Source organism: Myotis daubentonii, chromosome 2 (assembly GCF_963259705.1).
Source record: "Myotis daubentonii chromosome 2, mMyoDau2.1, whole genome shotgun sequence".
In the NCBI taxonomy this organism is placed as follows: Eukaryota; Metazoa; Chordata; class Mammalia; order Chiroptera; family Vespertilionidae; genus Myotis; species Myotis daubentonii.
The window spans coordinates 35059588-35086732 of NC_081841.1; the positions used below are offsets into that span (position 1 = coordinate 35059588).

The 27145-nt window shown below is 42.8% G+C and overlaps 2 protein-coding genes across 5 annotated transcripts in view; one reads left to right on the plus strand and one right to left on the minus strand.

The window, feature by feature from the left end:
- DNAI7 (dynein axonemal intermediate chain 7) overlaps nucleotides 1-17002 on the minus strand; it is a 56311-nt gene extending 39309 nt beyond the window's left edge. The window contains exons 1-4 of one of the 3 annotated variants that reach the window (XM_059682393.1): nucleotides 16840-17002; nucleotides 15220-15237; nucleotides 6519-6603; nucleotides 2378-2469 (exon numbers count right to left, since the gene is read on the minus strand). In XM_059682393.1, coding sequence (XP_059538376.1) covers nucleotides 2378-2469; nucleotides 6519-6603; nucleotides 15220-15237; nucleotides 16840-16842 — 198 coding nt within the window. In that variant the 5' untranslated portion in view covers nucleotides 16843-17002. Of the gene's footprint in view, nucleotides 1-2377; nucleotides 2470-6518; nucleotides 6604-15219; nucleotides 15238-16839 lie in introns of those variants that run through there. The other 2 variants (XM_059682391.1, XM_059682392.1) reach the window with 2 other exon arrangements.
- On the plus strand, nucleotides 16982-26726 carry ETFRF1 (electron transfer flavoprotein regulatory factor 1). 2 transcript variants are annotated; one of them, XM_059682404.1, is made up of 3 exons: nucleotides 16982-17106; nucleotides 25717-25799; nucleotides 25881-26726. In XM_059682404.1, exons 2-3 carry the CDS (start codon nucleotides 25749-25751, stop codon nucleotides 26100-26102), a joined length of 273 nt encoding a protein of 90 aa, XP_059538387.1. In that variant the 5' UTR covers nucleotides 16982-17106; nucleotides 25717-25748; the 3' UTR covers nucleotides 26103-26726. The 2 variants fall into 2 exon arrangements, with proteins under 2 accessions (XP_059538387.1, XP_059538386.1); XM_059682403.1 differs by having other exon boundaries at nucleotides 16992-17110.
- Nucleotides 26727-27145: the final 419 nt, after the last annotated feature.

A 27145-nucleotide genomic window follows, 5' to 3' on the forward strand; every position in this document is an offset into this window, starting at 1 on the left:
AGGAAAGCAGGAAGAAGCCCCCTGCCACTGACAGTGATCGGAAACCCAGGGGGGAGCTAAGAGCTGGGGGGCAGGGCAAAGGCGGCCCTGGGGCCGCCTTTGCCCTGCCCCCCAGCCATGATCGGAGAATCAGGCGCCTTTTCCGCCCTGGCCAGTGATAGCAGGAAGTAGGGGTGGAGCCGGCGATGGGAGCTGGGCACGGTCGAAGCTGGCAGTCCCAGGAGCTAGGGGCCCCTTGCCTGGGCCTAAAGTGTAGCCCACGATCGTGGGGCCGCTGCAGCTGCGGGTCCCCACTGCCCGGGCCGGACGCCTAGGCCAGAGGTGTTAGGCCTGGTCAAGGGGCCGATCCGGTGATTGGTGATCGGAGGGTGATGAGGGTCAACTCCTCTGGCCCAGGCATCAGGCCTGGGTGGGGGGCGGAGCCGGGGATTGGGGGGATATGATGGTCCCCTTGCCCAGGCCTGAAGCCTGGGTCAGAGGCGTCAGGCTTGGGCGGGGGGTGGACCAAGCGATCAGAGGGAGATGGGGGTCCCCTGCCCAGGCATGATTCCTGGGCCAGAGGCCTCAGGCCTGGGTGGGGGCCAGAGCCAGTGATCAGGGGGAGATGGGGGTCCCCTGTCCAAGCCTGACACCTCTGGCGCAGGCGTCAGGCCTGGGCAAGGGGCCGATCAGGCGATCGGAGGGTGATGGTCAACGCCTGAGGGCTCCCAGTATGTGAGAGGGGGCAGGCTGGGCTGAGGGACACTCCCCCCCACACACACCCAGTGCACGAATTTCGTGCACCGGGCCCCTAGTAGAGTATAAAAAGTCCATTGATATGGTTTTAGATTTCACATTAAGAACTTCCACTTATTGATTTTTGGTACAGTAATAAAGAAAAATATGAACAATTATTTGAAAGTCTAATGCAATATTCCTCCTTTTTTTCAACTACATATCTGTGTGAGGCCGGATTTTCTTCATATATTTCTGTAAAAAATACAAATTGTAACAGAATATTGAAGTAGATATGAGAATCCAGTTGTCCTTTGTTAAGTCAGACATTAAAGAGATTTTAAAAACATAACCAATGCCACTCATTTTCCTAATTAAAAAAATATATATATAATGTGTGGTGATGGATGTTAACTAGACCTATTGCGGTGATTGTTTCACAACATATACAAGTATTAAATCATGCTACACACCTGAAACTAATATAATGTTTTATGTTAATTATAACTAAATAATATATATTATGTACAAATAATTATATATAGTTGTTTCCTTAAAATGTTAATGTGTATTAATTGTTATGAATGTTTCTTTTTAACAATGTTTAAGTCTATTAACATGTTTTTAAATTTTTTAGTTACTTATTTTTTGTCATTAATCCTTGCCTGAGGATATTTTTCCTTTGATTTTTTAGAGAGAGTGGGAGGGAAGGAGGGAGGGAGAAACATCGATGTGAGAGAGACACATCGATTGGCTGCCTCCCACACATGCCCCAACCAGGGCCAAGGATGGAGCCTGAAACCGAGGTACGTGTGCCCTTGGCCTGAATCAAACCCGAGACCCTTCAGTCCAAGCACTGGTGCTCTAACCATCGAGCAACTGGCTAGGGTGCTCAGTTTTTTTTGTTTGTTTGTTTGTTTGTTTGTTTGTTTGTTTTTAAGCATATTTTATTAATTTTTTCACAGAGAGGAAGGGAGAGGGATAGAGAGTTAGAAACATTGATGAGAGAGAAGCATCGATCAGCTATCTCCTGTGCCCCCGCTACTGGAGATGTGCCTGCAACCAAGGTACATGCCCTTGGCCAGAATCGAACCTGGGACTCTTCAGTCCCCAGGCCGACGCTCTATCCAGTGAGGCAAACCAGGTAGGGTAGGGCGCTCAGTTTTAATTTCTACTATGGTAAATGTTGATAGATATAACTCATATTTAAAAAGCTCCTTGTGGGTCTTCAATTTTTAAGAGTAACGAGGTTGTTTTTTTCCTGAGATCACAATACTTCAGAACTTCTGATCTGAAAAATTCTGGTGAAAAAGAGAAGTGAAACTAAAAAAGAAGAGGTAGAATTTGAATTTTTTTTTTGGTCCCTGTTTAATTATCTATAAAACAGATTGAGAATAATAACAATATTTACAAGCAAGGGCTCAGATACAAGAGTACTTATGTCTAGGTCTGGCTTTGACCTAGCTTGATTTCTCAGTTTCTTTAACTGTGAAATGTGGATGACATGTCATTAAATCTTATGGTAGAATTAAGTGAGTTAAGCCAGTTCAGATAGGCCTAAATGTTACTGGTAGCTTCTGGAGGAGAATGACATTAAATGGCCCAACAGATCTGATAGCCATATAGTTTGTCCTCACTAATAACATCATTAACATTAATTTACCTTTGCTTCAAGCTGTTGCCATTTTTCTTTCTCAATTTGTTCTATTTCAAGCCTTGCTAGTTCTTCTTTTTCAGATTTCACACGGGCTTCCTCTAAAGAACAAAAAGACATATTTTTTTAACTGATAAAATCAATCTATTTTTAAGCCCTTAAAGTTCCTTCAGATATTTGCAAGATGCAATCATGATAACAGAAGTAATGACCTTTATTATGTGACTAGTAACCTGGTGCATGAAATTTGTGCACATTAAAAGGGAATTAATTGCCCTAACTGGTTTGGCTCAGTGGATAGAGCATCGGACTGCAGACTCAAGGGTCCCAGGTTTGATTCCAGTCAAGGGCATGTACCTTAGTTGCGGGCACATCCCCAGTGGGGAATGTGCAGGAGGCAGCTGATCAATGTTTCTCTCTCATCGATAGTTCTAACTATCCCTCTCCCTTCCTCTCTGTAAAAAATTGATAAAAAATATTTTTTTAAAAAAGGGAATTAATTAGCGGAGATATTTTAATATTGCTATTTGCCTTTTCTCTATAATAGAAGTGTGAGAGATGAAAGGAAATTAGTAAAATGTATATGAAAATAATATATAAATTTATTAATAAACAAACAGTAACAAAAGGATATAACAACAACAGAGGCATGATATAAAAATGACAAAAATATGGTATGAAAACAACAAAAACATGGTATGAAAACAACAAAAACATGATATAAAAACAACAGTGATGCAAACAATGACTGATAAAGTGATTTAACTTATTCTAATATTTCCCTGTACAACACATTAAGAGTGAAAACACTTTCAGAGCGCTTGACTAATTTCCCTTGTGATGAAGTATTTAGAACTTTAACTGTAACGTCACATGCTCTTCAAACTCGAGAGAAAGCAACATATAACTGACCATGTGCAAAAACGGGTTTAGGTAGGACTATGCCTACTTTGTCTAGAGTTTGTCCTTGTGATTTATTAATAGTCACCACAAATGCTGGCATCACGGGAAACTGCTGTCGAATCAATTTTAATGGGAGGCCAGTGTCAGATGGGGACAAATTAATTCTTGGAAACAGAACAACCTCTCCCTCTGCAGATCCTGTTAATACTTCAGCTTCGATAATGTTCGGTCGTAATTTTTTGATAATAAATCTGGTACCATTACAAAAACCCCATTTAGTATTGAGATTTCTCAATAGCATGATGATTGCACCCACTTTCAATTTTAATTTATGACACCGCATTCCCGAAGGAATAATACTATTAAGAAATTCGATGGGCCAGAACTGGTTTGGCTCAGTGGATAGAGCGTTGGCCTGCGGACTCAAGGGTCCCGGGTTCGATTCCGGTCAAGGGCATGTACCTTGGTTGCTGGCACATCCCCAGTGGGGGCCGTGCAGGAGGCAGCTGATCGTTGTTTCTCTCTCATCGATGTTTCTGGCTCTCTGTCTCTCTCCCTTCCTCTCTGTAAAAAATCAATAAAATATATTAAAAAAAAAAAAAAAAGAAATTCGATGGGAAAATTTTCCTTTTCAGCATCATCTGTGGAATCAATGGAATCATCACTCAAATATGTGTGAAAATCTCCATTGAGTATATCCAAATTTTCATTTAATTTTTGAACATGCTCATTTTTTGGACAAAGAATTGGACATTTAGATATATTTTTTAATATTATCTACAGCAGTGGTTCTCAACCTTGGCTGCACATTAGAATCACCTGGGGATCTTTTTAAAATCCTGATTCCTGGGCCTCATCCTCCGGAAATTGTTTCTTTGTTATGGGGTGGGGCCACAACATTAGTAACAAAGAAACAGAATTTCCAGAGGATGAGGCCCAGAAATAAGGATTTTAAAAAGATTCCCAGGCCCTGACCGGTTTGGCTCAGTGGAAAGAGCATCAGCCTGTGGACTCAAGGGTCCCAGGTTTGATTCCAGTCAAGGGCATGTACCTTGGTTGCGGGCACATCCCCAGTAGGGGGTGTGCAGGAGGCAGCTGATCGAGGTCTCTCTCTCATCGATGTTTCTAACTCTCTATCCCTCTCCCTTCCTCTCTGTGAAAAATCAATAAAATATATTAAAAAAAAAAAAAAGATTCCCAGGTGATTCTAATGTGCAGCCAAGGTTGAGAACCACTGGTCTATAGATATAGTATTTCCAAAGGTAGCTTCAATAATAGATCCATTACAAATCACTTCACTTCCATGCTCTGCTCCGAGGGCGGGTTCCTGCCTGAAACCTCACCCTCCAGGAAACAGCTGGGGGAGGGTGCAGCCGTTTCCAAGACAACCCCTGCAGGACTGACTGACTTCCGGTTGGTCAGGCTTCTGGTCGTGATGTTACACCCAGGGGTTTTTTTTGTTTGTTTTTTTTTTAAATTTTTGTCAGATGGGGAGCGACTGGGGGTAGGGCTTTAAAGGGTGCTGGGGAGCTATCCAGTCCCTGTCCCAGCCCTTCCCCAGGTGGCACCACCCCCGGAACCGGAGCCCGAACGGGAGCAGGAGGGCAGCGCACCAGAACGCTGGAAGCGACTCTGCCGGACCAGACCGGTCCCCAGGCTTGGGCGGGCGGGTGGGAGGGGTGGGCAATAAACAATCCTATTGTACAAATATACAGCGTGGGCTGTGCCGCGGCCAGGATGGGGTGCGCAGCCGGGTTGTTACCCAGGGTTTTTATATAAGTAGATAGAAATAAGACAAGAGCTAGATTTCTTTTAAAAAAGTAACATGATTAAATGTTCTGGCCAAAAAAAAAATAGGCCCCATATAATGATTTTATCCAATAGAAAAATGATAGATATATCATGAATAATTAATAATTAAGGAGAGGTAATAATTCCAGAGGATTTCTATAATCTTGTGATATCTACATCATCAAAGCAATGACCTTAATCTTCTCTTGCTTTCACTATCAAAAGGAAAATGTGACACATATGTTAAAGAATATAAGTTTAACCCAATAAAATAAAACATTCCCCAAGTCCTAGATCCTGATGTTCTAGTCTTATCATTAGTCACCTAAAAAGGATTTATATGATTATACATAAATAATTAATATGGAACCTGAAGACAGACTTTTAAAACCTGAATCTGAATCCACAGATGTTTTTAATGTTAAAAGCTAAAACCACTTGAAATATTTACATTTTTAAAATAATTTTTAATAATATATTTTTTAATTTTAATAGATATTTTAAACAAATGAAATTTGGTTAAATTTGGCAAATAAGTATTATCTATACTAATAAAAGCCTAGGTGGTCCTCGCGCCCTCACACGATGCCCTCATGTCATCACAAGATGGTCACCACAAGATGGCTGGCAGGGGAGAGCAGTTGGGGGCAACCAGGCCGACAGGGAAGCAGTTAGGCGTCAATCAAGCTGGCAGGGAGTGGTTAGGGGCAATCAGGCTGGCAGACAGGTGAGCAGTTAGGAGCCAGCAGTCCCGGATTGTGAGAGGTATGTCCAACTGCCAGTTTAAGCCCGATCCGCAGTCAGACATGCCCCGAGGGGTCCCAGATTGGGGAGGGTGCAGGCCAGGCTGAGGGACACCGCCCCCCTCCATGCAGAATTTCATGCACCAGGCCTCTAGTTAAACTATAAGAATTGAGGTAGTTGTGTGTACTTCTTGCTAACATATATTTCCCATACTTAATGAATTTGAGTGTCAGAATTCTCACTGCACAATCAGCACTGATGCCTCTATTTCATCTGTAAATATAAATACTTCAAGTAAGATTGCCAGAATTAACAAATAAAGATAAAAGATACTCTGTTGTAATTTGAATTTCAGATAAATAATGAACTGTTTGTTTTCTTGGGTTTTCTTTTAAGTATGTCCCAAATATTGCATGGGGCAAATTATACCATTATCCATTGTTTATCTGAAATTCAAATTTAACTGAGCATCCTGTATTTTCTCTGACAACTCTACTTCAAGATATATCTGAAAGTGATTTGTGTGTACTATCAACTTTCTGGATACCCTTAAATAGTAGGCATCTGTTATAAAAAAAATTAAACTTGAAAAATTAAAAAAATTTGAAAATTCTTTAAAAATATTTTGACTGCATTACAGGAATACCAACCTATGGTTGGTATAACCTACATATGAAATTAGTATAACTGTGTATATAACTATATTTTGTACCTTCCTCTTTTAGTCGTTTCTCCTCCTCCTCTTGTAGCTGCTTCAGTCGTTCAAGTTTGGAGAATTTCTTTTTCTTATTGCCAGTCTTCACAAAGGCCACAACATTCAAAAAAAGGCTATTAACATATACCCAAATAACTTACAAGCACATTCCCTCAAAATGTAATTATGAAAAACAGTTTTGCTCCCATGAATCCAGTCTTTCACTCATTCAAATAGGACAACCTATTATATGCAAAGCCTTGACTCAGTGCCTTAAGGGACAATGTATGAAAACAAGAAAGAAAAAATAAGCATATAAATTATTCAACAGCAAGAGTAATACTGACAAGTATGTACAATTTAAGTAACTCCCCCATTCCCAGTTTTCACATCTTTAAAGTGGTGCTAAATAGAACCTCATTTTACTGTTGTAAGGATTAAAAGAAGATATATGTAAAAACAGTTTTAGCCAGAACCGGTTTTGCTCAGTGGATAGAGCATCGGCCTGCGGACTGAAAGGTCCCAGGTTCGATTCCGGTCAAGGGCATGTACCTGGGTTGCGGGCACATCCCCAGTAGGAGATGTGCAGGAGGCAGCTGGTCGATGTTTCTCTCTCATCTATGTTTCTAACTCTCTATCTCTCTCCTTTCCTCTCTGTAAAAAATCAATAAAATATATTTTTTAAAAAAACAGGTTTAATACAGCAACATGTCTACAAAGATTAAAGAAATTTTTATGACTAGCAGACAAAACAGAGAATTATTTTGCAAGTTTCAAGGAAGGAGAGATTATTTTCAATAGCTGGGATCAAGTAAAATTTACAGAGCAGATAATACTTAAGTTTGTGCCCCCCAAATTTTAACATTTAGATATGAGGGGCAGCTATCCCAAGAAGGAAATAGAGTCCAGTTTTTCCCGGGATAGCTTAGGCTGCTCTCCTGGTTAGCACTGTGCCAGGACTTGCTGTTCACCCCTGGCCCCGGGCAGCTGCTAAGTCACATGGCTGCTGTCCAGAGAGGATACATGAGCACTCCGGCTAGTGTGAGTTGAGTTATGGGGTCAGAGAGAGGGATTTTTATTTTGTTTTGAATCCTAAGTTGAGGACATGCTTAGAGAAAGGGGGAGAGAGAGAGATCACCCTGGTTGCCTTCTGCAGGTGCCCCAACCAGGGACCAAACCTGCAAGCCTATGCCTGACTGGGAATTGAAACTGGCAACCCTTGGATGCACAGGAGGACACAGAACCAACTGAGCCAGTCCCACTGGGCAAGAGCGCTTTGTTAAGCTTGGGTTATATTACCTGGGGTTTGTGAAGGACCAGGAACTTCTTTAAACTAACCAATCAACTTCCCAAGCTCTAGTGCGCTGACGCTGGATCCTGCCCGGAACGAATCCATGTTGTAGATCTTCCAGAGTTCTGTGTCCCTTACCCAATCTGGTCCTTTTCCCAGGCTGGACAGACAGGCCTTTATGGTCATTATCTTAACATCTACTGCGGGTAGATGTTAAGATAATATATATATATATATATATATATATATATATATATATATATATATATATAAAATTTTTGTTTGTTGGGTACCATGTTCTAAACATGTCTAATTCATTAGATTTGTTCTTCATGTATTCCAACCTTCTAATTACTGAAAGAGAAAATCTCCCACTAAGATTGCCTACTTCTACTGCTAGTTCTCTAAATTTCTAGTGTATAGTTCAAGTCTTTGTAATTAGGTACGTACAAATTTAAAATTATATTTTCTTAGTCACATCTTTGTCATTAGAAATGACCCTCTTTATTTCTAGAAGTGCTTTTTGCCTAAAAGTCTATTGTATAAAATATTAATATAGCTGTATATTAATATTAATATAGCTTTATATCAGCTTTCATTTTTCTAGTATTTGCATAACATGTCTTTTTTCCATGATCTTATTTTCAACTTTTCTGTGCTTTTATTTGCATAGTGTTTGTAAAAAGATTATTCTTGAATATTTTTCCCCACGGGAGAACTCGTGACTTTTTTTTCGTGGAATTAAATCGCTGCGTTTCCAGCATCCCACTAGAGTCCAGTGAGAGAAGTGTAGCTGGGGTTTCAGGAAAGCTGGAAGCAAAGCCAGTGTCCAGTTTCCTTTTCATGTTGGAGCCAGGAGTGGTGCAGCATCAGCCTAGTTGTAGTCCATAGCGTATGGGGTCCACATAGCCTTGGGCCATGTAGGAGAATGCAGGAGAGCAGGGACAAAAAGCCCCACCACGCACCAAGAAAGCCAAGAGCCCAAAAGAACCAAGAAACCAAGAGGTGGATTTTATTTTTTATCCAGTCTGACAAGCTTTCTTTCTTTTTTATTTCAGGGTATTGTTTGGCAGTCATTTTGTATTCTTTCTTGATATCTTTTCCATTGATTATTTTTTGTCAATCCACTATTTTCCCTCTACTAGTTTGGAATTTATATACTGTGTTTATATCGTTTTAGTCGCTATTCTAGAAAGTCAACATATATAATTAATATCTACACTAATAAAAGAGAAAAATGGTAATTGGCGTACGGCGATACCCTTTTCATTGGCTAATCAGGGCTATATGCAAATTAACTGCCAACTAAGATTGTCAGTTAACTGCCAACAAGATGGCGGTTAATTTGCATATGTAGGCACAATGCAGAGAGGCGAAAGGGAAAGCAGGAAGAAGCCCCCTGCCACTGACAGTGATCGGAAACCCAGGGGGGAGCTAAGAACTGGGGGGCAGGACAAAGGCGGCCCTGGGGCCGCCTTTGCCCTGCCCCCCAGCCATGATGGGAGAATCAGGTGCCTTTGCCGCCCTGGCCAGTGATAGCAGGAAGTAGGGGTGGAGCCAGCGATGGGAGCTGGACACGGTCGAAGCTGGCAGTCCCAGGAGTTAGGGGCCCCTTGCCTGGGCCTAAAGTGGAGCCCACGATCGTGGGGCCGCTGCAGCTGCGGGTCCCCGCTGCCCGGGCCGGACGCCTCAGCCAGAGGCATCCTGCAGGGGCAGGGGCGGAGCCCGCGTGATCGCGGCGCCCCCCGCTGCCACTGCATGTCCCCGCTGCCTGGGCCAGACGCCTAGGCCAGAGGCATCAGGCCTGGGCTGGGGGCAGAACCAGTGATGGGGGGAAATGAGGGTCCCCTGCCCAGGCCTGACGCCTCTGTTAGAGGCGTCAGGCCTGGGCAAGGGGCCGATCCTGCGATTGGAGGGTGATGGGGGTCAACGCCTGAGGGTTCCCAGTATGTGAGAGGGGGCAGGCTGGGCTGAGGGACACTCCCTCCCGCCCCCACACCCAGTGCACGAATTTCGTGCACCGGGCCCCTAGTATGATTATATTTATCCTACTGTGAAACCTTACATGGACTTTAGAACATGTTAACTCAATTTACCCTCTCCCTACCCAAATCATGCATGTTGTTGTCATGTATCTTTTTGTAACAGTTGTACTGATATATAATTCACATACCACACAATTAACCCATTTAGAGTATACAATTCATGGCTTTAATGTAGTCACAAAGTTGTACAACCAACCACCATCATAATTAAAGAACATTTTTATCAACCCCATAAGAGAAATCCCATATCTATTTGCAGTCACCCTTCCCCATTACCTCCCAACTTCCTGGCTCTAGGAAACCACTCATCTATTTCTGTATAGATCTGTCTATTCTGGACATTTCATTTAACTGGAATAATACAATGTGTGGTCTTTAGTGATTGGTCTCTTTCACTGAGCATAATGTTTCAAGGTTTATCCATGGCATAGTAGGTACTGATATTTCCATTTTATAGCTAAAAAAAATATTCCACTGTATGTGTGGTAAGCAGTTAGACAGACATGAGCAGAGCACGGACGGTAGGCCAGGTACAGAAGATCACCAGGGCAGAAAGCCCTGGGTGCATAGCAAAGGACAACTGTAGAATGGGACCTTGCCCCAGAGTGACCTTTCCTCCCTATCCAGGCCTCAGTTGTATTTCAGCTCCAAGCCCAGAAGAGCAGCAAAACCAGACAAGTGATGACGTGGCTGACTTGAGGATGGACTGCATTGGATAATGTCGCCCTGCCCTGGCACGGATCAATCAACCAGTGGAGACCTAGACGCTGAATGGACACACCGGGAAAGCTGCCGAATATTCTATTGAGATCGTCGCCTGGTGCCTCCCCTAAAATCTCCACCCTTAAGCCCTCAGGACCGAGGACCCAGTGCACTCTTCCTCCCAGGAGCACAATGCACCTTTGCCTCTCCCTCCCCTCTCTCCTTCACCCTCTCCCTTCTCCCAGGACCGTTACCACTGCCTTCTTCATGTCTAAGCTCCAAGGGCCCTTCCTTGACCGTGATAACTTGTTTCTTAAGCCCATTTTTTCTACAAATTACTTATTCTTCCTCTGTGATTTTCCAAATAAATGTTCTCGTAAAGTTTGAGTCTTGGCTCTGAATTCTTTCCGAGCCAGAACTCAAGTACTGAGGTTGCTAAACCCAGGTCAGGCCTAACGCCTGGTGCTGCTCCCATTACCTACAACATGTGGATATCAACTGACGAAATGTTGGGTTTGTGTTGGCATGCATCTTAGTTTATTTTTTGAATCCACATATTATTATTATGATGATTGGTTTATGCATTATACATGTAATCTGTTTTGCAGGTGGAAATTCAATTTTTGTATTATTTCCATTTTATTTTTGAAAACTATTTGAACTGCTACAGAATTCTAGATTGGCAGTTATTTACTGAAGACATTATTCCACTGTGTTTGGCTCCCATTGTTGCTGTTAAGACCAAAGTTCCAGTTTGCCCAGGTCTGTAAATGGCCTCTCGATAAGAGCTTCTGTTACTCCCTCAGTTCCTGCCTTCATTCAGGGCTTCCTGTGTTGATTTCTCTCTTATTAGCGCAAAATACTTTTAAGATGACAGTTTTGGTCTATATCTATATATTTTTTAAATATATTTTATATCTATATTTTAGTCAGCACCATTTGTTTGCAGCATAAAAGTTGATCCAAAAAATCTTTTAAGCCCAACATTACTGGAAATGGAAAAAAATAAAAGTATTTTTTATAAAATTATTTTATCTCACCACTTGCTTTAATTTCAAGTTGATCAAAACTTTAAAGCTGCAGATTTTGCTCATTCAAAGAATAAAAAGTGTCGACTATTTACCTTAATTTGCAAAGTCTGGCTTTCAAAGTTAAACCAATTGGTCATGTCACAATTAAACCAAACGGCCACATCACAATGACAGAAGACAGTCTGACTTCATATTTTAATACAAATAAACATGTTAATATGCATCTTCATGACAGGCTACCTCAGTTTGTACTATGAGGTCAGGTATGAGTTTATTCCATTTCCTTACACATTGTATTTTAAAAAGATGCTATTTTAATGACCTGAACTTAATTAACATCATTTATGTTTTAGGGTCAACATTGCATATCCCATAGAAAACAGGACTCAAATTGCTACAGAGCAGAAAAAATTTTTAGGCCTGCTTAATGACCCAGCCACCTCAGCCGCTCGACAGCCTGGGCAAAGTCTCTAGGAACTGAGCTCCCACACCTGACCAACGGCCCACAAAGCACAGATCACCATTAAGAACAGTCCTGACCTTTACGTGACCCAGAAATGAATAGCAGGAGGAGGATGAACAGCTTGGCTAAAACTACGCAATGAGCTTTTGTAACTTGGCTTTGCTTGCTATGGGAACCTGAACACGGATGTAGTTGTCCCCTTTAAATACTGGCCTCTGCAGATGGTCGTGGCCGCTTCTCTCTTGGGCTTCCCGCGTGGAGGAACGGACACTGGCCAGTCAATAAAGGCTCTCTACATTTTAATCAGTCTGGAGTTCTGGTCATTCTGTCACTCGCGCTCCACAACAAATTTTAGGCAAACAAAGCTTGTTTGTGAATATTGTAGTCCTAAATTACAATAGGATTTAAAGTACAGTTCCATACCTGAAGGTTTTTCGTTACCATTCTCAGTCTATTCAAATAAAATGAATACTAATAAAAATAAACCAAGTTCTGTAAAGTCTCCTCACAAGTTGTATTCCTAAAATTAATTCAAATATCAACATTTCTTAATATTTTCTTCACTGGAAGAGCAATTATAAATTAACTGGAATGACAGGAATCATCTATGTATTCATCAATCTGTAAGGCAATTTTCTCCTACAATCTACTTAAAGTCTTCTGCTATTTCATGTATTCTATGAAGTGCAGTGGTTTTTGGGAAAAAAACACATATTGATGTAAAGGCAGTGGTGGATCTTTCAACAGTGCACCTGATATTCTAACCTTTTCTATAGTCCTGTACAATTTCCTAGCTTTTGAAATGAGTAATACTAATTCAAGTTGTATGAAGTTTCAAAAACGACTTTAAGCTCTATGTAAAACTATTAAGCTCATGTACATACTTACTGATATTCAATCTTTTTTCATTAAAAAAATTGTTATTTTTGAGACCTTGTATGCATATATGCATAACCCATGGACACAGACAATAGGGTGCTGAAGGCCTGGGTTCAGGGGTGGGGGCGGGCTGGAGGAGGTCAATGGGGGAGGAAAGAACGACATATGTAATACTTTCAACAATAAAGAATTATTTTTAAAAATTGTTATTTTTGGAGTTTAGATGTTTTATTAATGAATTACATTGTGATAGTTTTTTTGTGCATCATTGTTTGTCAATATGGGTGATGTCACTAAACAAAAATTATTACCAGTCCCACCACTCCACACTACAATATATAAGAAATACAAAATATCTCAAAACTTCTAATGCCACATTTCAGCACTTACAAGACAAAACAAGAAGTCCTTGGTGCCATGACTAAAGAAAGGTTTGCCAGAATAAATGTTTTGGATCATCCATTAGTTTCATTGCCCAGGCCTGAGGGTAAGATTAGAATGGTTGAGAGATATGCCTTTGTTTTGAAAAGCAAAAGGGTAATTGTGAAAGGGGAGAGTGTAATAGCAAAAGGCAGGACTTTGAAACTGTATATTTTCCCCAGGAAAAGATCAATATGGAAACTGATATCCATAAAGTTCTCTGTGTCATTGTCTCCCTAGAAAGCCTTTGTGTATCTCTAAGGGTCCTCTTTACTTCTAGAATTTGATTTATTTCAGTGCGAAGACTTGGATCTAGACTGCTGCAACAGCTTCCCAACTCGTCCTCCTACTTGTACTCTTGCTTCCCTAGAGTGAATTTTCCACTGACCCTTTAAAAAATGTAAATCATATCATGTCACTCTTCAGTTTACAACTTTCTCGGGCTATCCATTACCCTAAGAATAAAAACCCAAACATCTCATCTTGGTCTACTTGGCCATGAACTATCTCCTGTTATCTCCTCCACCACACGCCGTATTTTATCTTTCACTTTCTACCTCTCTCACTCTATTCTAACCACTCCGGTATTCTCACAAGGTCACTGCCAACTTCGCAATAACTGTTTTCTTCAGTCTAAAGTGGTCATATGCCAGCTAATTATTGACTTTCTTACTTCATACAGGTCTCTTCTCAAATTTCACTTCCTTAATCACCCTATATGTAACAGCACCATCCTCTACCACACATTTCTCACTGCAACCTTCATTGGTTTTCTGCATATTCCAAGTTATTTAAAACTAGAGGTCTGGTGCATGAAATTCATGCACTCATGGGGGTGGGTGGAGGCCCTCAGCCTGACCTGTTCCCTCTGGCAGTCCGGGAGCCTCTTGCAGGGAGTAAGCCTAAGCCATCAGTTGGACATCCTTAGTGCTGCCTCGGTGATGGGAGAGGCTCCTGCCACCACTGCTGCGCTCGCCAGCCATGAGCTCAGCTTCTGGCTGAGCAGTGTTCTCCCTGTGGGAGTGCACTGACCACCAGGGGGCAGCTCCTGCATTGAGCATCTGCCCCCTGGTGGTCAGTGCGCATCATAGCAAACCAGTCGTTCCACTATTCAGTTGATTTGCATATTAGCCTTTTATTGTATAGGTTTATATTATTTCATCACCTCCCATCCCCAGATAGAATGTAAACTTTATGTAATGAAATCACTTTCTTGAAGAGACACCTGCATCCCCATGTTCACTGCGACATTATTCAAAATACCCAAGACATGAAACCATCTAAGTGTCTATCCACAGATGACTAGATAAGGAAAAAGAAAAAATACAATAGACTATTATTCAGCCATAAAAAGGAACAAAATCTTGCTATTTGCATTAATATGGATAAACCTTGAGGGCATTATGTTATGTGAATTAAATCAGAGAAACTGTATGATCTCACTTAGATATAAAATCTAAAAAAGCCAAACTCATAGAAACGGAGAGTAAATTGGTGATTGCAAGAGGTGGGGGGATGGAGGAAATGGGCAGATGCTGGTCAGTGGGTATAAATTTCAGTTATGAAATGAATAAGTTCTGGGGATCTAATGTGGTGACTATAGTTAATAACACTGTATTGTATACTTGAAAGCTGCCAAGGCAGTAGATCTTAAATGTTCTTACCACCCACATAGACACACACACACACACACACACACATACACACACACAATGGTAATTATGTGAAGTGATGAATGGATTAACCTCATGATTTAAGCAGCATTAATGTCTACAAAGTAAGCTTATTAAATTCTATAAACTATAATAAAACTAACTAAAAATGTTTTACTATTCTGTTTGTACAATGCCAGTAATTATAAAACTATGATGAGAAAATTTCTACCTACCTTTTTTGCTTTGGTACTCTAAAATTTGGAAAAAGAAAAGAATTGATAAATTTTTTGAAAAATCAAATACTTTTAACAAAAGTGCCCTGATTATGTAACATGCTAAAATTAGGAGAAGCTGGGTAAAGAATATAAGGGAAGTCTCTGTACCATCTTTGCAACTTTTTGTACATCTAAAATTACCTCAAAAGTCTTTTTAAAAAGAATTCAGACAAGACTAGAAGCAAGTCTAGGAAAAACTAAAATAAAATAGTTCACTCGCTGAAGCATCTTTTTAAGTAAATTTTACACTCTTTCTTAATACAATCATTCAATGATCCATGTTTAATCAAATGCCCTATCACTAACCAGAGTACCAGTCAGAAAGGAACTAGTTTTAAAGGGTTCCAAAGAACAGTAAGTCATTGAGTGTTGATACTAATTCCAGTTTGAAAGTGTAGGAATGATCTCATAGAAAAATCTTTCTGTGAAATGATTGCTTTTATAAGAAAGAAAATCAGAATTCAGCAATATGTGGAAATTATTTTGGAAAGCAAAGTATTTCAATAAATAATTAGAAGTATTTTTCAGTTACACTATTTGTAATTTCCTGGTAAGGCCCATGTGTCCATTAGATTTCTGGTAAGGAATTTGTAGGAGATCACATGACTATAAGATTATAAACTTTCCATATGTGAACACTTACACAGGGCAAATTACTGGTTCAAGCCATAAGATTATCACAGTATAAAATATAAATGTTAAAAATGGCACAAAGCAGATTATACATTCTCGAAAAGTGCGCATTTATTAATGATTTATACACAAGACATTCTAAAATGCTGGAGATGATATAAAGAGGAATACGCTCTCACATAACTTTTGCAAACGGGCTCCATTTTTATTATCATATTTGCTATCAACAGTTAGCATACTTTCATTTTGAAATAAGTACTATACAGTAGACTATATAAATAGCATTGCCCCTGCCCTCAAGTAGCCATATTTTAAAGATGGGCAAATTGTCATCTCTCACTAGTGCTTTTAATGTGAAGCAGGTTTGGGATAAACACATATCCTCACCTCCCTGCAAATCTTATGAGCATCAGTTAGCGAGTAGTGCCCAAAGTTCAGAGGGCATAAGTACAAAGAATGAACTTTACATTTTCCGATAATTTTTAAATAATTAACTAATTACATTCCCACTTCCTCTGATTTCAGTCATGGAAGACGGAAATCACATGTAAGAAAAATGGGGAAAGATATTATCTCATTGCTATATGTTGGCCTCTGTTCTTGGAGAAGACAGCTGAGGAGTGTAGGGAAAGACACAACAACGAGACGCTTTCTCCTAATAAATTCAGGGCAGGCTGTGCACCTTGAGTCAAACATCAGTATGTTCACTCGACTGAGGCCACGAACCATGCAACAGTGTGAGATTAGGGCCCCCTCTGAGCTGTCCGCGGGTGACGGACGGGAAGACCACGGATGGAGAGGAGGCCGTTTCCCAACAGCGCTAGGGGTTCTTTCCTAAGCCGACCTGCTCCCCTCTAAGTAAGTCGGGTTCTTATCGTCACTGAACACCGGGGAAGGAGAATCAGTGCTCGCCCCTTCGCCTGGTTCCCCCGCATCCCCGCTCACCATGCTCAGTGAAGCACGACCTCCGCGGTGCGTCTGCAAGAGGGGCAGCCGAGCTGTGCGACTAAACGCTCTGGGGTTGTCAGGACGACAAGCCCCGCCCACTGACGCCCCAGGGAAACAGCGCACGGTCCGCGCAGTCGCGCTGCGTCCTTCCGGGCGGCGCCCCGCCCCCTCCGTGACAGCTCGCCCTCACGCCCTCCGCGCTGCGTGGGTGACAGACGCACAGTGGAAGCGGTGCGAAGCTTTACGGCTGCGGCGCGCCGGAAAGTGCGTGAGTGCAGCTCCCGGGTGCTTCCTTGTGCTTTGCGGACCTGGGGTCTGGAGGCGGGGAAGTTACGCTCCGGGCGAGGATGTGCTGCGGGCGTGGGAAAGTGTCCGAGCGCCGCCGCCGTTGCGGGTCTCCCCCCTCCCTCTGTCCCCGGAGCGTGCTGGGCGAATGTGTGTCAGGGCCTCCAGGAGGACAGGGGCCACCCCAGCTACCCAGGCCGGCTGCTGCCCAGCTGCCCGGGTCCCCACAGCTTAGGCCAGCGGGGTGCGGCCATTTAGATAAGAGGTGGCTTGGCCCAGAGTGGCTTGGTTATTTTTAAATGCCTGACCTTCGGATTCTTCTCCCTGCACCTGGTTCTGTTTATTTCCCGTGCAAGGTGTGTGTCGTTTTTTTCTACGAGCCGCTGTAAACAAGCACTGGGAAGGATCTGAAACAATTCCTGGGTGAAGTTACTTCTTACAGATGAAGGTCGCTGAAGCCCAGCCAGGGCATTACGTTATTTGCCCAAGGTCAAAAATTGTGATAACACTAGCACAACCTCAGAATGTGACTCCTCCCCACATGAAGAGACACTGACAACTCAGACCCACAGAAAACTAGAATTAAGTGATGTAAGAAATTAAGTGCTGAATTCTCCATGATTTTAGGACCCCAAACCCTGTTTTAGCATAACATGGTATGAAATACTTTAAAATTGTTGACACCATTTCTCATCTCTGAATTCTAATTTTATAATACTCTGGGCAGGCTTGCGTAACTTGACCAATGTTGGCCTCCAGACCAACGTCACTGATTAAATGTATTAATAAATATTACTGAGCTAGTCTTTGTGGGTTACAGTGTTCTCCTCCTTGTAAGAGAAATCCAGGTTGTGGAATGGCCGAATCCCCCTCCAAATTCCCGGTAGTAAGATGAACATATAAATGTTGACTTTGTCTACTTCTGAAGCAGTTTGGAATGGAACTAAGCTTTTGTTTTAAATTGTTTTTCAACCAAACGACTTTTTATGATACAAAACCTCAGTCCACTCAACTAGGACTGATTGGGGAAAGGAGGTGATAATTCCAAATTGCCTTAGAAGGGTGGGCCTCCAGGGAGAGGACTTGCTCAAACTCTCACTCTTACCAACCTCCCTCCCCCCCCCCCCCCCGCCCCCAGGAATTGCTATGGATGTGACAGGACAAGCTGGACTGTGTTCTAGGGGTCACCGCGCTGTAAGAGCTTATGCCAGTGAGCTTGGTTCTCCTCCAGTACTTCTCTTGCAAGCTGCGTTAGAGTCAGGAAGGGTTCCTCTTTCCTTCAGACAGGCGGAATGCCTACGCGTTCTGAACATACATAACCGTCTCCTTTCAACCCACTTATATCATCTGGCTTCTAGGTCGGACTAGACCCGTGGTCGGCAAACTGCGGCTCACGAGCCACATGCGGCTCTTTGGCCCCTTGAGTGTGGCTCTTCCTAAGCCTTAGGAGTACCCTAATGAAGTTAATAACAATGTACCTACCTATATAGTTTAAGTTTAAAAAATTTGGCTCTCAAAAGAAATTTCAATCGTTGTACTGTTGCTATTTGGCTCTGCTGACTAATGAGTTTGCCGACCACTGGGCTAGACCAAGCTGTATGCCAGCCTTTGGGAGCAACATCTCTTGCCACTGACCTCCCTGATTACAGAGCCCTCAGTGCTGGCAGTTGTGTTGGAATAAGGTTTTTGGGGGAAGCTTTTTAGGTTTAACTACTTTGGGGATACGTGCTTCGTCTATTTGAGTCAAGTCTACCAGAGCCCAATAAATAATAAGATTGCAATGCCCTCTTTGCCAGCTTTCTTTCAGCTCTTATTGCCATCTGAACTGTATGGGGAAGAGTGATTAACAATAGCTTTGAGTGCCATAATCCCCAGTAAAATGACAATTCTTACTTAACCCAGAACCGGAGTTAATGATTAAGTCTTAGCTTCTTAGCCCAGTCACTAGAAAAGCTGTCAACGGGGATTGTTACCCGCAGCCTTTGCCTACTACGCACATCTGCATTCTCAGAATAAAGGGGGACTTCTTTTCATCCCTCACTCATCTGGCTCTTTACAAAGAACAGAAACCACCATACTTGCTGCAAGGTTAAGGAGCAGTCCCAGGTCCCTGCTGCACTTAAACTATGCACCAATTGCAAACCCAGGGAGACCAATTTTTCCCCAAAACTAAAATACATGTAAATGCCTGAATGTCAGTGTACAATAATAAAGATACACTGCCTTAATCTGTTTAAATTAACATAGCAAAGAATGGGGAAAATTTACCTTAGTCATATCAGCTACTTTTTTTGCTGGGAAAATCCTTTACTAATATATAAAAAGAACAACAGCTAAAAAGGACAGTTTAAGCCATATCTCTAAAAGCTTTCACAGGTTTACAGATTGTGAATTAAATATAACTGTGCTCTTTCCCAGGAATAAAACAGGCTATCATTTGCAATTTGAAATTATACCTATGTAGATTGAATTTAGAATTATTTTAAAAGCACGTGGTTTTAAGAGTCATTCTTCAATAAGGTTAAACCACATTGGAAAATGGTTCTCAGCCAAACAAGAAACATTTTTAAAAATGAAATTAGGTATTGATATAGCGGGTTATATACACCCATCTAATTTCACTCCCTTCCAAAACTCCACTAAATTTTCATTAAAAGGGCCATAAAAATAAATTGGAAAAATTAGAGGGGAGATGACAATAAGACTTTGAAGCTTCGGAACAGGTGACTGACTTAGCACACCAGAAGAGCTCCATTTATACTGCATCATTCTCAAAAGGCACTGGAACAGGGCCATTGGAATTGGAAATGAAAAATGAAGCAAATAGGATTAAGTGAAAGCTATGTGAGAAACAACTCCAAGTGACTGTGCCCTCTCACTCCCATAGAAGACTGGAGGTTTATTTATGGGCAACATCTGAACTGGGGTGTCTTTAGGCATACTAAGTACATGAGAACTACAGTGAAAAGAAATTAAGTGAATTTGGGCATACATAGGCCCCTGTTAATACTGAATAGGCAGATCCTCAGAAGATTGGAAGATACTTCTTTGGGGAATCTGACCAGCCCAAGAGGAAAGATCTAAGATCAACATCAGCAGTTCCCCAATAAAGGGCCCACTCAAATCCTCCCTAGGTAAAGGTCAAAGTAAGTTGCAACCATGTATGCAGATATTCTAAAATGCATTTTTTGGCCTTTTACTTCTAAGAATAGCCAGAAAAGGTTACCAGTCTTTGGAGGAAAGCTCAGAAGTGATGCAGCAAAAGCAAGCCGGGGGCGGGGGGGGGGGGGAGCAACTTGAAGGAAAACAACATTAATGAAGGTAAACTAACATTAATGAACTCAAAGGAAAAGAAATTGTTTTGTTACATTGTATGCTTGTTATGTGAATTAGTTCATGAACTAGTAAAGAAGGGGATTATACAAGTTTTACCATGGAAGTAATGTTGGTTCCTATGTGATTTATGAACTTCAGCATAAAATGAAAGTCTTCACTTAGTTGCTCTACTATCAGCAGGAGTCGTTCAGGTATATTTTTTAAAATTTTTAAACAGGTGCTTACACTCAGGGCTCCTTCTCCAGAGAAGCATACTCTACTGTATGCAACTATTGATTGGTGGCAGACTGGACCACCTACTCTGACCACTAAGTGTCAAGTCCAAAGGTTTCCTTAAACCAGCTGTCGCCAACCTTTCGGACCTCACGGACCACCAGTTGGCGACCACTGTATAGCTCTCTACTTCCATGTGTACCTCAATTTCTACCAACCCTACTTTTAGCATTTAAAAAGTTTTACTGAGGTATAATTGAGATAGAATAAACTACATTTATTTAAAATATAAATACAATTTGATAAACCAAACATATACATAAACTTATGAAATCATCACCACAATCATGATAAATATCCATCATCCCCAAAGACTTCCTCCTGCCTCTTTTGATCCTTTCTTCGTCTCCAGCCCCTAACTCTATTATTTTTAGCAGTTTAAACATCTCTGTGAGTCTCCAGCTAGGCTCAGAGAAACTCAGGTGATCCAAATTAACTCTCCAAGTACCAGTTTCTGTTTATTAGTTGTTTAGTTGCATAGGATTTGAGTTGTCTGTCCCAAACCTATTTCCCTCCAAAACCCTGTTATTTTTAATGTTTTTGCAACATGAAAGGTTTTTCAGGAATATGTATATGTAATAAAGTACTTCTCACAAAATGCTTACTAACTTCAAACCAGTGGGAGTAACTTTACAGATAATCCAAACCTTAATCTAGTGATCAAAATTAACATCAATCATAATAAACAAATTGGAACTGTGTCCACCTGATAAGATACAATAAAATGAACCAACATGTCTGTAATATGTTTGCCCGAACTACATAACCTTAATCTAGCCATGAGTTAACATCACAATGAGACACATTCTACAAAATACATGGGCAATGTGTAATCTTGGATTCGATCTTTTTGTTATCTATATATATAAAACCCTAATATGCAAATAGACCGAACAACTGAACAACCAAACAACCAGTCGCTATGATGTGTGCTGACCACAAGGGGGCATGCACAGAACATGGCGGGCGTCGGCAGCAGGCAGCTGAGCGCGGAACATGGTGGGCGTCAGCCGCAGCGGGATGATGGAGGTGAGCAGGGGTGCCAGACCAAGGCAGGGCGCCAGTCGCTGTCATCAGGACGAGCCTCTGGTAGTTACTGAAAATTCTTTGCTCCCATGCGCTGTGGTCCTGCCCACTGCTCAACCTGCTGCTGGCACTGGCCCCGCTCACACCCGCTGCCAGCGCCAGAGCCACCGCTTGCACCGCCAGTGCTGGCCCCAATTGCTCAGCACCATAAGCAGGTACGAGTGGCAGCTGCCAGCCCTGATAACCCCTCACGGCTTCTTCACCTCCTCCTGTTCCTGAGAGGCGATCGGGGCCTGCAGCCGCCGCTTGCACCTACTGCTGGCGCTGGCCCCCCTCGCACCCACAGCCAGTGCTGGAGCCGCGGCTCTCACCTGCTGCTGGCGCCCGGTGCTGATCCTGATCACTCAGCACCATCAAAGGATGTGAGCAGCGGCTGCCAGCCCGATAGCCCCTGAGGGCTTCTCCACCTCCCCCTGCTCCTGAGGGGCAATCAGAGGAGCAGCCACCACTTGCCCCCACTGCTGGCACCAACCCCAGTCACTCTGTACCATCAGCAGGTGCGAGCGAAGCTGGTGCATGAGAGCAGTGGCGGTGGGAGCGGGGCTGACAGCAGACAGGGGACCAGGGACTGTGGTGGGTGGGGCTGGGTAGGGGCGCGGATGGGCCAAAACCCACCCCTGTGCCCGCCACAGACTTGTGGCCCAGTTCCTTTTAAGGTGCACAGATTCGTGCACTGGACACCTAGTGCAATAAGGGCATCTTTAGGACAAGTGCCAGAACATGAAGGGGTTGTTGATCAAATGGGAGTAATAGAGCAGTGTTAACTTCCTGATGCCAATCATTGTATTGTTCTGTAGGAAGTGTTCTTATTCATGGACAATACACTCTAAAGCTGTGCTGTCCAGTGTGGTAGCAACTAAGTCCTGGGTACCCGTAAGCCCTTAAAATATAGCTAGTGTAATACATTGAAATAATATTTTAAATATAAAGAATGTTAATAAGTGATTTTATTTTATATGTACTACTAAAAAATGTAAAATTACCTAAGTGCCTCTTATATTTCTATTGGATGGCTATGCAAAGTATTCAGGCTGATGGAACAGCATGTTAGTAACTTCTCAAATAGTTCTGGAAAAAATATTTGTAGTGTGTTGCAACTTTCCTGCAAGGTTGAAATCATCTATACTAATAAAAGAGTAATATGCTAATTAGACCGGGAGACCTTCCAGACAATGCCATGATGGCGGGGCTGAGGTAGAGGCGGTTAGGGGCGATCAGGCTGGCAGGGGAGGGCAGTTGGGTGCAAGCAGGCCAGCAGGGGGAGCAGTTGGGGACACGCAGGCCAGCAGGGGGGTGCAGTTGGGGGTGAGCAGGCCGGCAGGGGGGGCAGATGGGGGCGAGCAGGCAACCGGGGAGGGGGGGCTGGTAGGGGTGAGCAGGCCAGTGGGGGGGCAGTTGGGGGCACGCATGCTGGCAGGGGGGTGATGGGACAGTTGGGGGTGAGCAGGCTGGCGGGGGGGCTGCAGTTGGGGGCAAGCAGGCCGATTGGGGGGGGAATTTGGGGGAAGCAGGCTGGCAGGGGGGAGGGGGGCAGTTGGGGGCAATCAGTCTGGCAGGGGTGGGCAGTTAGGGGTGATCAGGCTGGTGGGGCTGTTGATCAGGCTGTTGATCAGGCTGTTGGGGTTGATCAGGCCAGCAGGAAGAGTGGTTAGGGGTGATCAGGCAGGCAGGCAGGAGAGCAGTTAGGAGCCAGCAGTCCCGGATTGCGAGAGGGATGTCCAACTGCCAGTTTAAGCCCGATCCGCCCCCGTCATGCACAGAGCAGGGTGGATTGGGAGGTTGTGATGCCACCCTCAGTCACGCTCAGGGTAGGGCCGATTGGGGGGTTGGGGCACCGCCCTGTCACACTCAAGGCAGGGTCAATGGGGAGGTTGCGGTGCCACCCCTTGTCATGCACAGAGCAGGGCCAATGAGGGGGTTGGGGCGCTGCCCCCTGTCACACACAGAGCAGGGCCCATCAGGGGGTTGGGGAGCTCCCCCCGTCACACACAAAGCAGGGCCGATGGGGAGGTGATGGCTTTACCCCATCACACACAGAGCGGGGCCTGTAGGGGGGATTGGGGCGCCACCCTTCATCACCCACAGAGCAGGGCCGATCATGGGGTTGGGGCGCCGCCACTGTCACACTTAGGGCAGGGCTGATGGGGAGGTTATGGCTCTACCCCGTCACACACACAGCAGGGCCCGGGGGGCGCGGGGGTTGGGGCGCCGCACCCTGTCACACACAGAGCAGGGCCGATCAGGGGGTTGGGGCACTGCACCCTGTCACACACAGAGCTGCAGGGTGATCAGGGGGTTGGGGAGCTCCCCCCTATCATGTACAGAACAGGGCTGATCAGGGGGTTGGGGCACCTTCCCCTGTCATGAACAGAGCAGGGCAGATATGGAGGTTGTGGCCCCGCCCCCTGTCACACAGAGAGCCACAGGGCGATCAGGGGGTTTGGGCACTGCCCCGTCACGCTGATCCCGGTGCTGGGAGGCATATTACCCTTTTACTATATAGGATAAAGGTCTGGTGTGCGGGTGGGGGCTGGCTGGTTTGCCCTGAAGGGTGTCCTGGATCAGGGTGGGGGTCCCCACTGGGGTGCCTGGCCAGCCTTGATGAGGGGATGATGGCTGTTTGCAGCTGGTCACACACCCTTCAGGGTGGGGGTCCCCACTGGGGTACCTGGCCAGTCTTGGTGAGGGGTGAGGGCTGTTTTCAGGCTTGCGGGTGACTAAAGCTCCCAACTGCTCCTTTTTTTCTTTTTCTTTTTTTTTTTTATTCTGGGCCAGCTTTAGCTCTGGCTCCAGCTCTGAGGCCTCTGCTGCTGAAAGCAGGTATCTGGGTTTTTTGGGTTCTATAATCGAAACACTGTATCAACTCCAGCTCTGAGATCCCAGCGGGCTGAAAGCAGGTTTCTGGGGTTTTGTTTAGCTTCCATATTTGTAACAATGTTTCAAACTGCAAGCTCAGAGGCTGGCAGCGGCAGGCGGGGAACGTTGGAGTCCTCCGTCAGTGAAGCAAGCAAGCCTCATGTTCGCTTCAAGCTGCCTGGCTGCTGGCCGCCATCTTGGCTGGCAGTTAATTTGCATATCACCCTGATTAGGCAATGGGAAGGGTAGTGGACGTACGGCTAATTACCATGTTTCTCTTTTATTAGATAGGATCCCCACAATTATAACAAGTATTGGGAATTATTGTCTGTTTAGGATATCCTGGTTCATTAACCAATTATACATGAGATATCATCTATCCCATTAGATGTTGCCTGCTCATGTAACCCCTTATGAGTTGTTCATTTCGCCTCTTTACCACCAATCTTATTGCCCATCTACCATTAATTGTGAGCCTGCTCAACTCACACAGCAAGTTTCTTCTACTTTTTGGCCTTTCTTAGGATAGCACCCTTCTACATTTGACCAGGCCTCTTCTCAATGTCCTCCAAAAAGATCTGGCCTTGCCTTGAGAGCAGAAAAAATACAATCTTCATTTTGATGATAAGGAAATTGAGGCTCAGAAAGGTTAAGTAACCTATACAACATTATAAAGCTGGCATTCCAATCTAGTTCTAATTCATTCTATTGTGGTATTAAAAGGAGGTATACCTACATATTTGACAATTCATTTTCTCTCATTATCCTAAGTCCCTCAAAATTCATAATTATCTTGTTTTTTTATGTCTCCCCCAGGAGATGTTAGTTCTGTGAAAGCAGGTATCTTATCTGACCAATGTTCATAGGTATATCCCATTGCCTGAAACATAAAAATGCTCAAAATATTAATTGGGTTAAAAAAAAAAAAAAGCATTTTCCCACCATGTAAAATTTGTTTTTCTTCATTTTTACTACAATACAGTTATTTGGGAAAAAAAAAACAAAAAAAAAAACCCCACAAACTTTCTTTTTCTTTAGGTATGCTATATATAAGTGGATATTTTCCATAAATGAAAATGGCCAATTCTTTAAGAGGAGAAGTACTGAATCTTTATAAAAATGTAAGTAATTACGTTGCCAACTTTATAAATGTTGTTCCTAGACATGGATTGTTTAGAAATATATAATCTTTCTTTTTTAAGCTGCTGTACCTTGGACGAGACTATCCAAAAGGAGCAGACTATTTTAAAAGGCGTCTGAAGAATGTTTTCCTTAAAAACAAAGATGTGAAGGACCCAGAGAAGATCAGAGAACTGATTGCACGGGGTGAATTTGTAATGAAAGAGCTAGAAGCCTTATATTTCCTTAGGAAATACAGAGCTATGAAACAGCGCTATTATTCAGATACCAAAGACACTAACTGATCATTAATATAATTTCACTAAAACCAGTGCCAGCTGTTTATGTATAAATATAAAAATAATTCTAACTTAAAATGGCAACATATACATGACATATAAAAAATACTTAAGCTGCCTTAACTGAGCTAAAACAGGGTTAACTTATATTTATACTGTGTTTTATCAGCAACCCTTAATGCACAATTTTATACTAACATAATGTTGCCAACTACAAATTATAGATTAATGAGCACCTAATTTCAAATGAAAAATAATGTACTTAAAACAACTGTAACTTAATAGATTTTTGCCAATTATCCTTAGCCCATTTTTCCATTTAACTGACAATGCCATTTAATTCACATGAAACTAGGCAAAATAATGTCTTTTACATTTATTGTCTTTAATTTTTGAAGGAATACCTTATTTTTTACCCCATCTGGTATATTAGCAAGGTTCACTACAAAACAAATAGCACCTGGTAATGATTTTAGTGCAGTTATAGAAATAATACATATGAAGATTACTTCTGTACTTGAAATAGCTTGCCAGTGATTGGCATTACATACATACCTATTCAATATCTGCATTATTTTGCTTCTAGCTTCCTTTGGACCTTAAAATAAATCACCTGTTGTGTATCAGTTACCTTCTTTGATAAAAAGTGATGACGTTATTTTTTTGTCATAAAGGTAGATCTGTTTTCATCTACTTATAAATGAGTTAACATGACAATGGAATTAAAACTAAGATGGGCTCAGTGGATAGAACGTTGGCCTGCAGACTGAAGGGTTCCAGGTTCGATTTTGGCCAAGGGTCAGGTTGCGGGCTCGATCCCCAGTAGTGGGTGTGCAGGGGGCAGCCAATCAATGATTTTCTCTCATCATTGATGTTTCTATCTCTCTCTCCCTTCCTCTCTGAAATCAATAAAAAATATATTGTAAAAAAACTAAGATGGTCTTAAGCAAACACACCTTACAAAATGTTCACAGCACCTTTCATAAATATTTCTAACTTATAGGCTGCAAAAAAAGATTTACTAAAACACTATAGTATCTGTGACTTAT

Coding starts and splice junctions, on each gene's coding strand:
- ETFRF1 (XM_059682404.1), top strand. CDS start 25,749: ATGAAAATGGCCAATTCTTTAAGAGGAGAAGTACTGAATCTTTATAAA. Junction 25,800..25,880: donor TACTGAATCTTTATAAAAAT/GTAAGTAATTAC, acceptor TTCTTTTTTAAG/CTGCTGTACCTTGGACGAGA.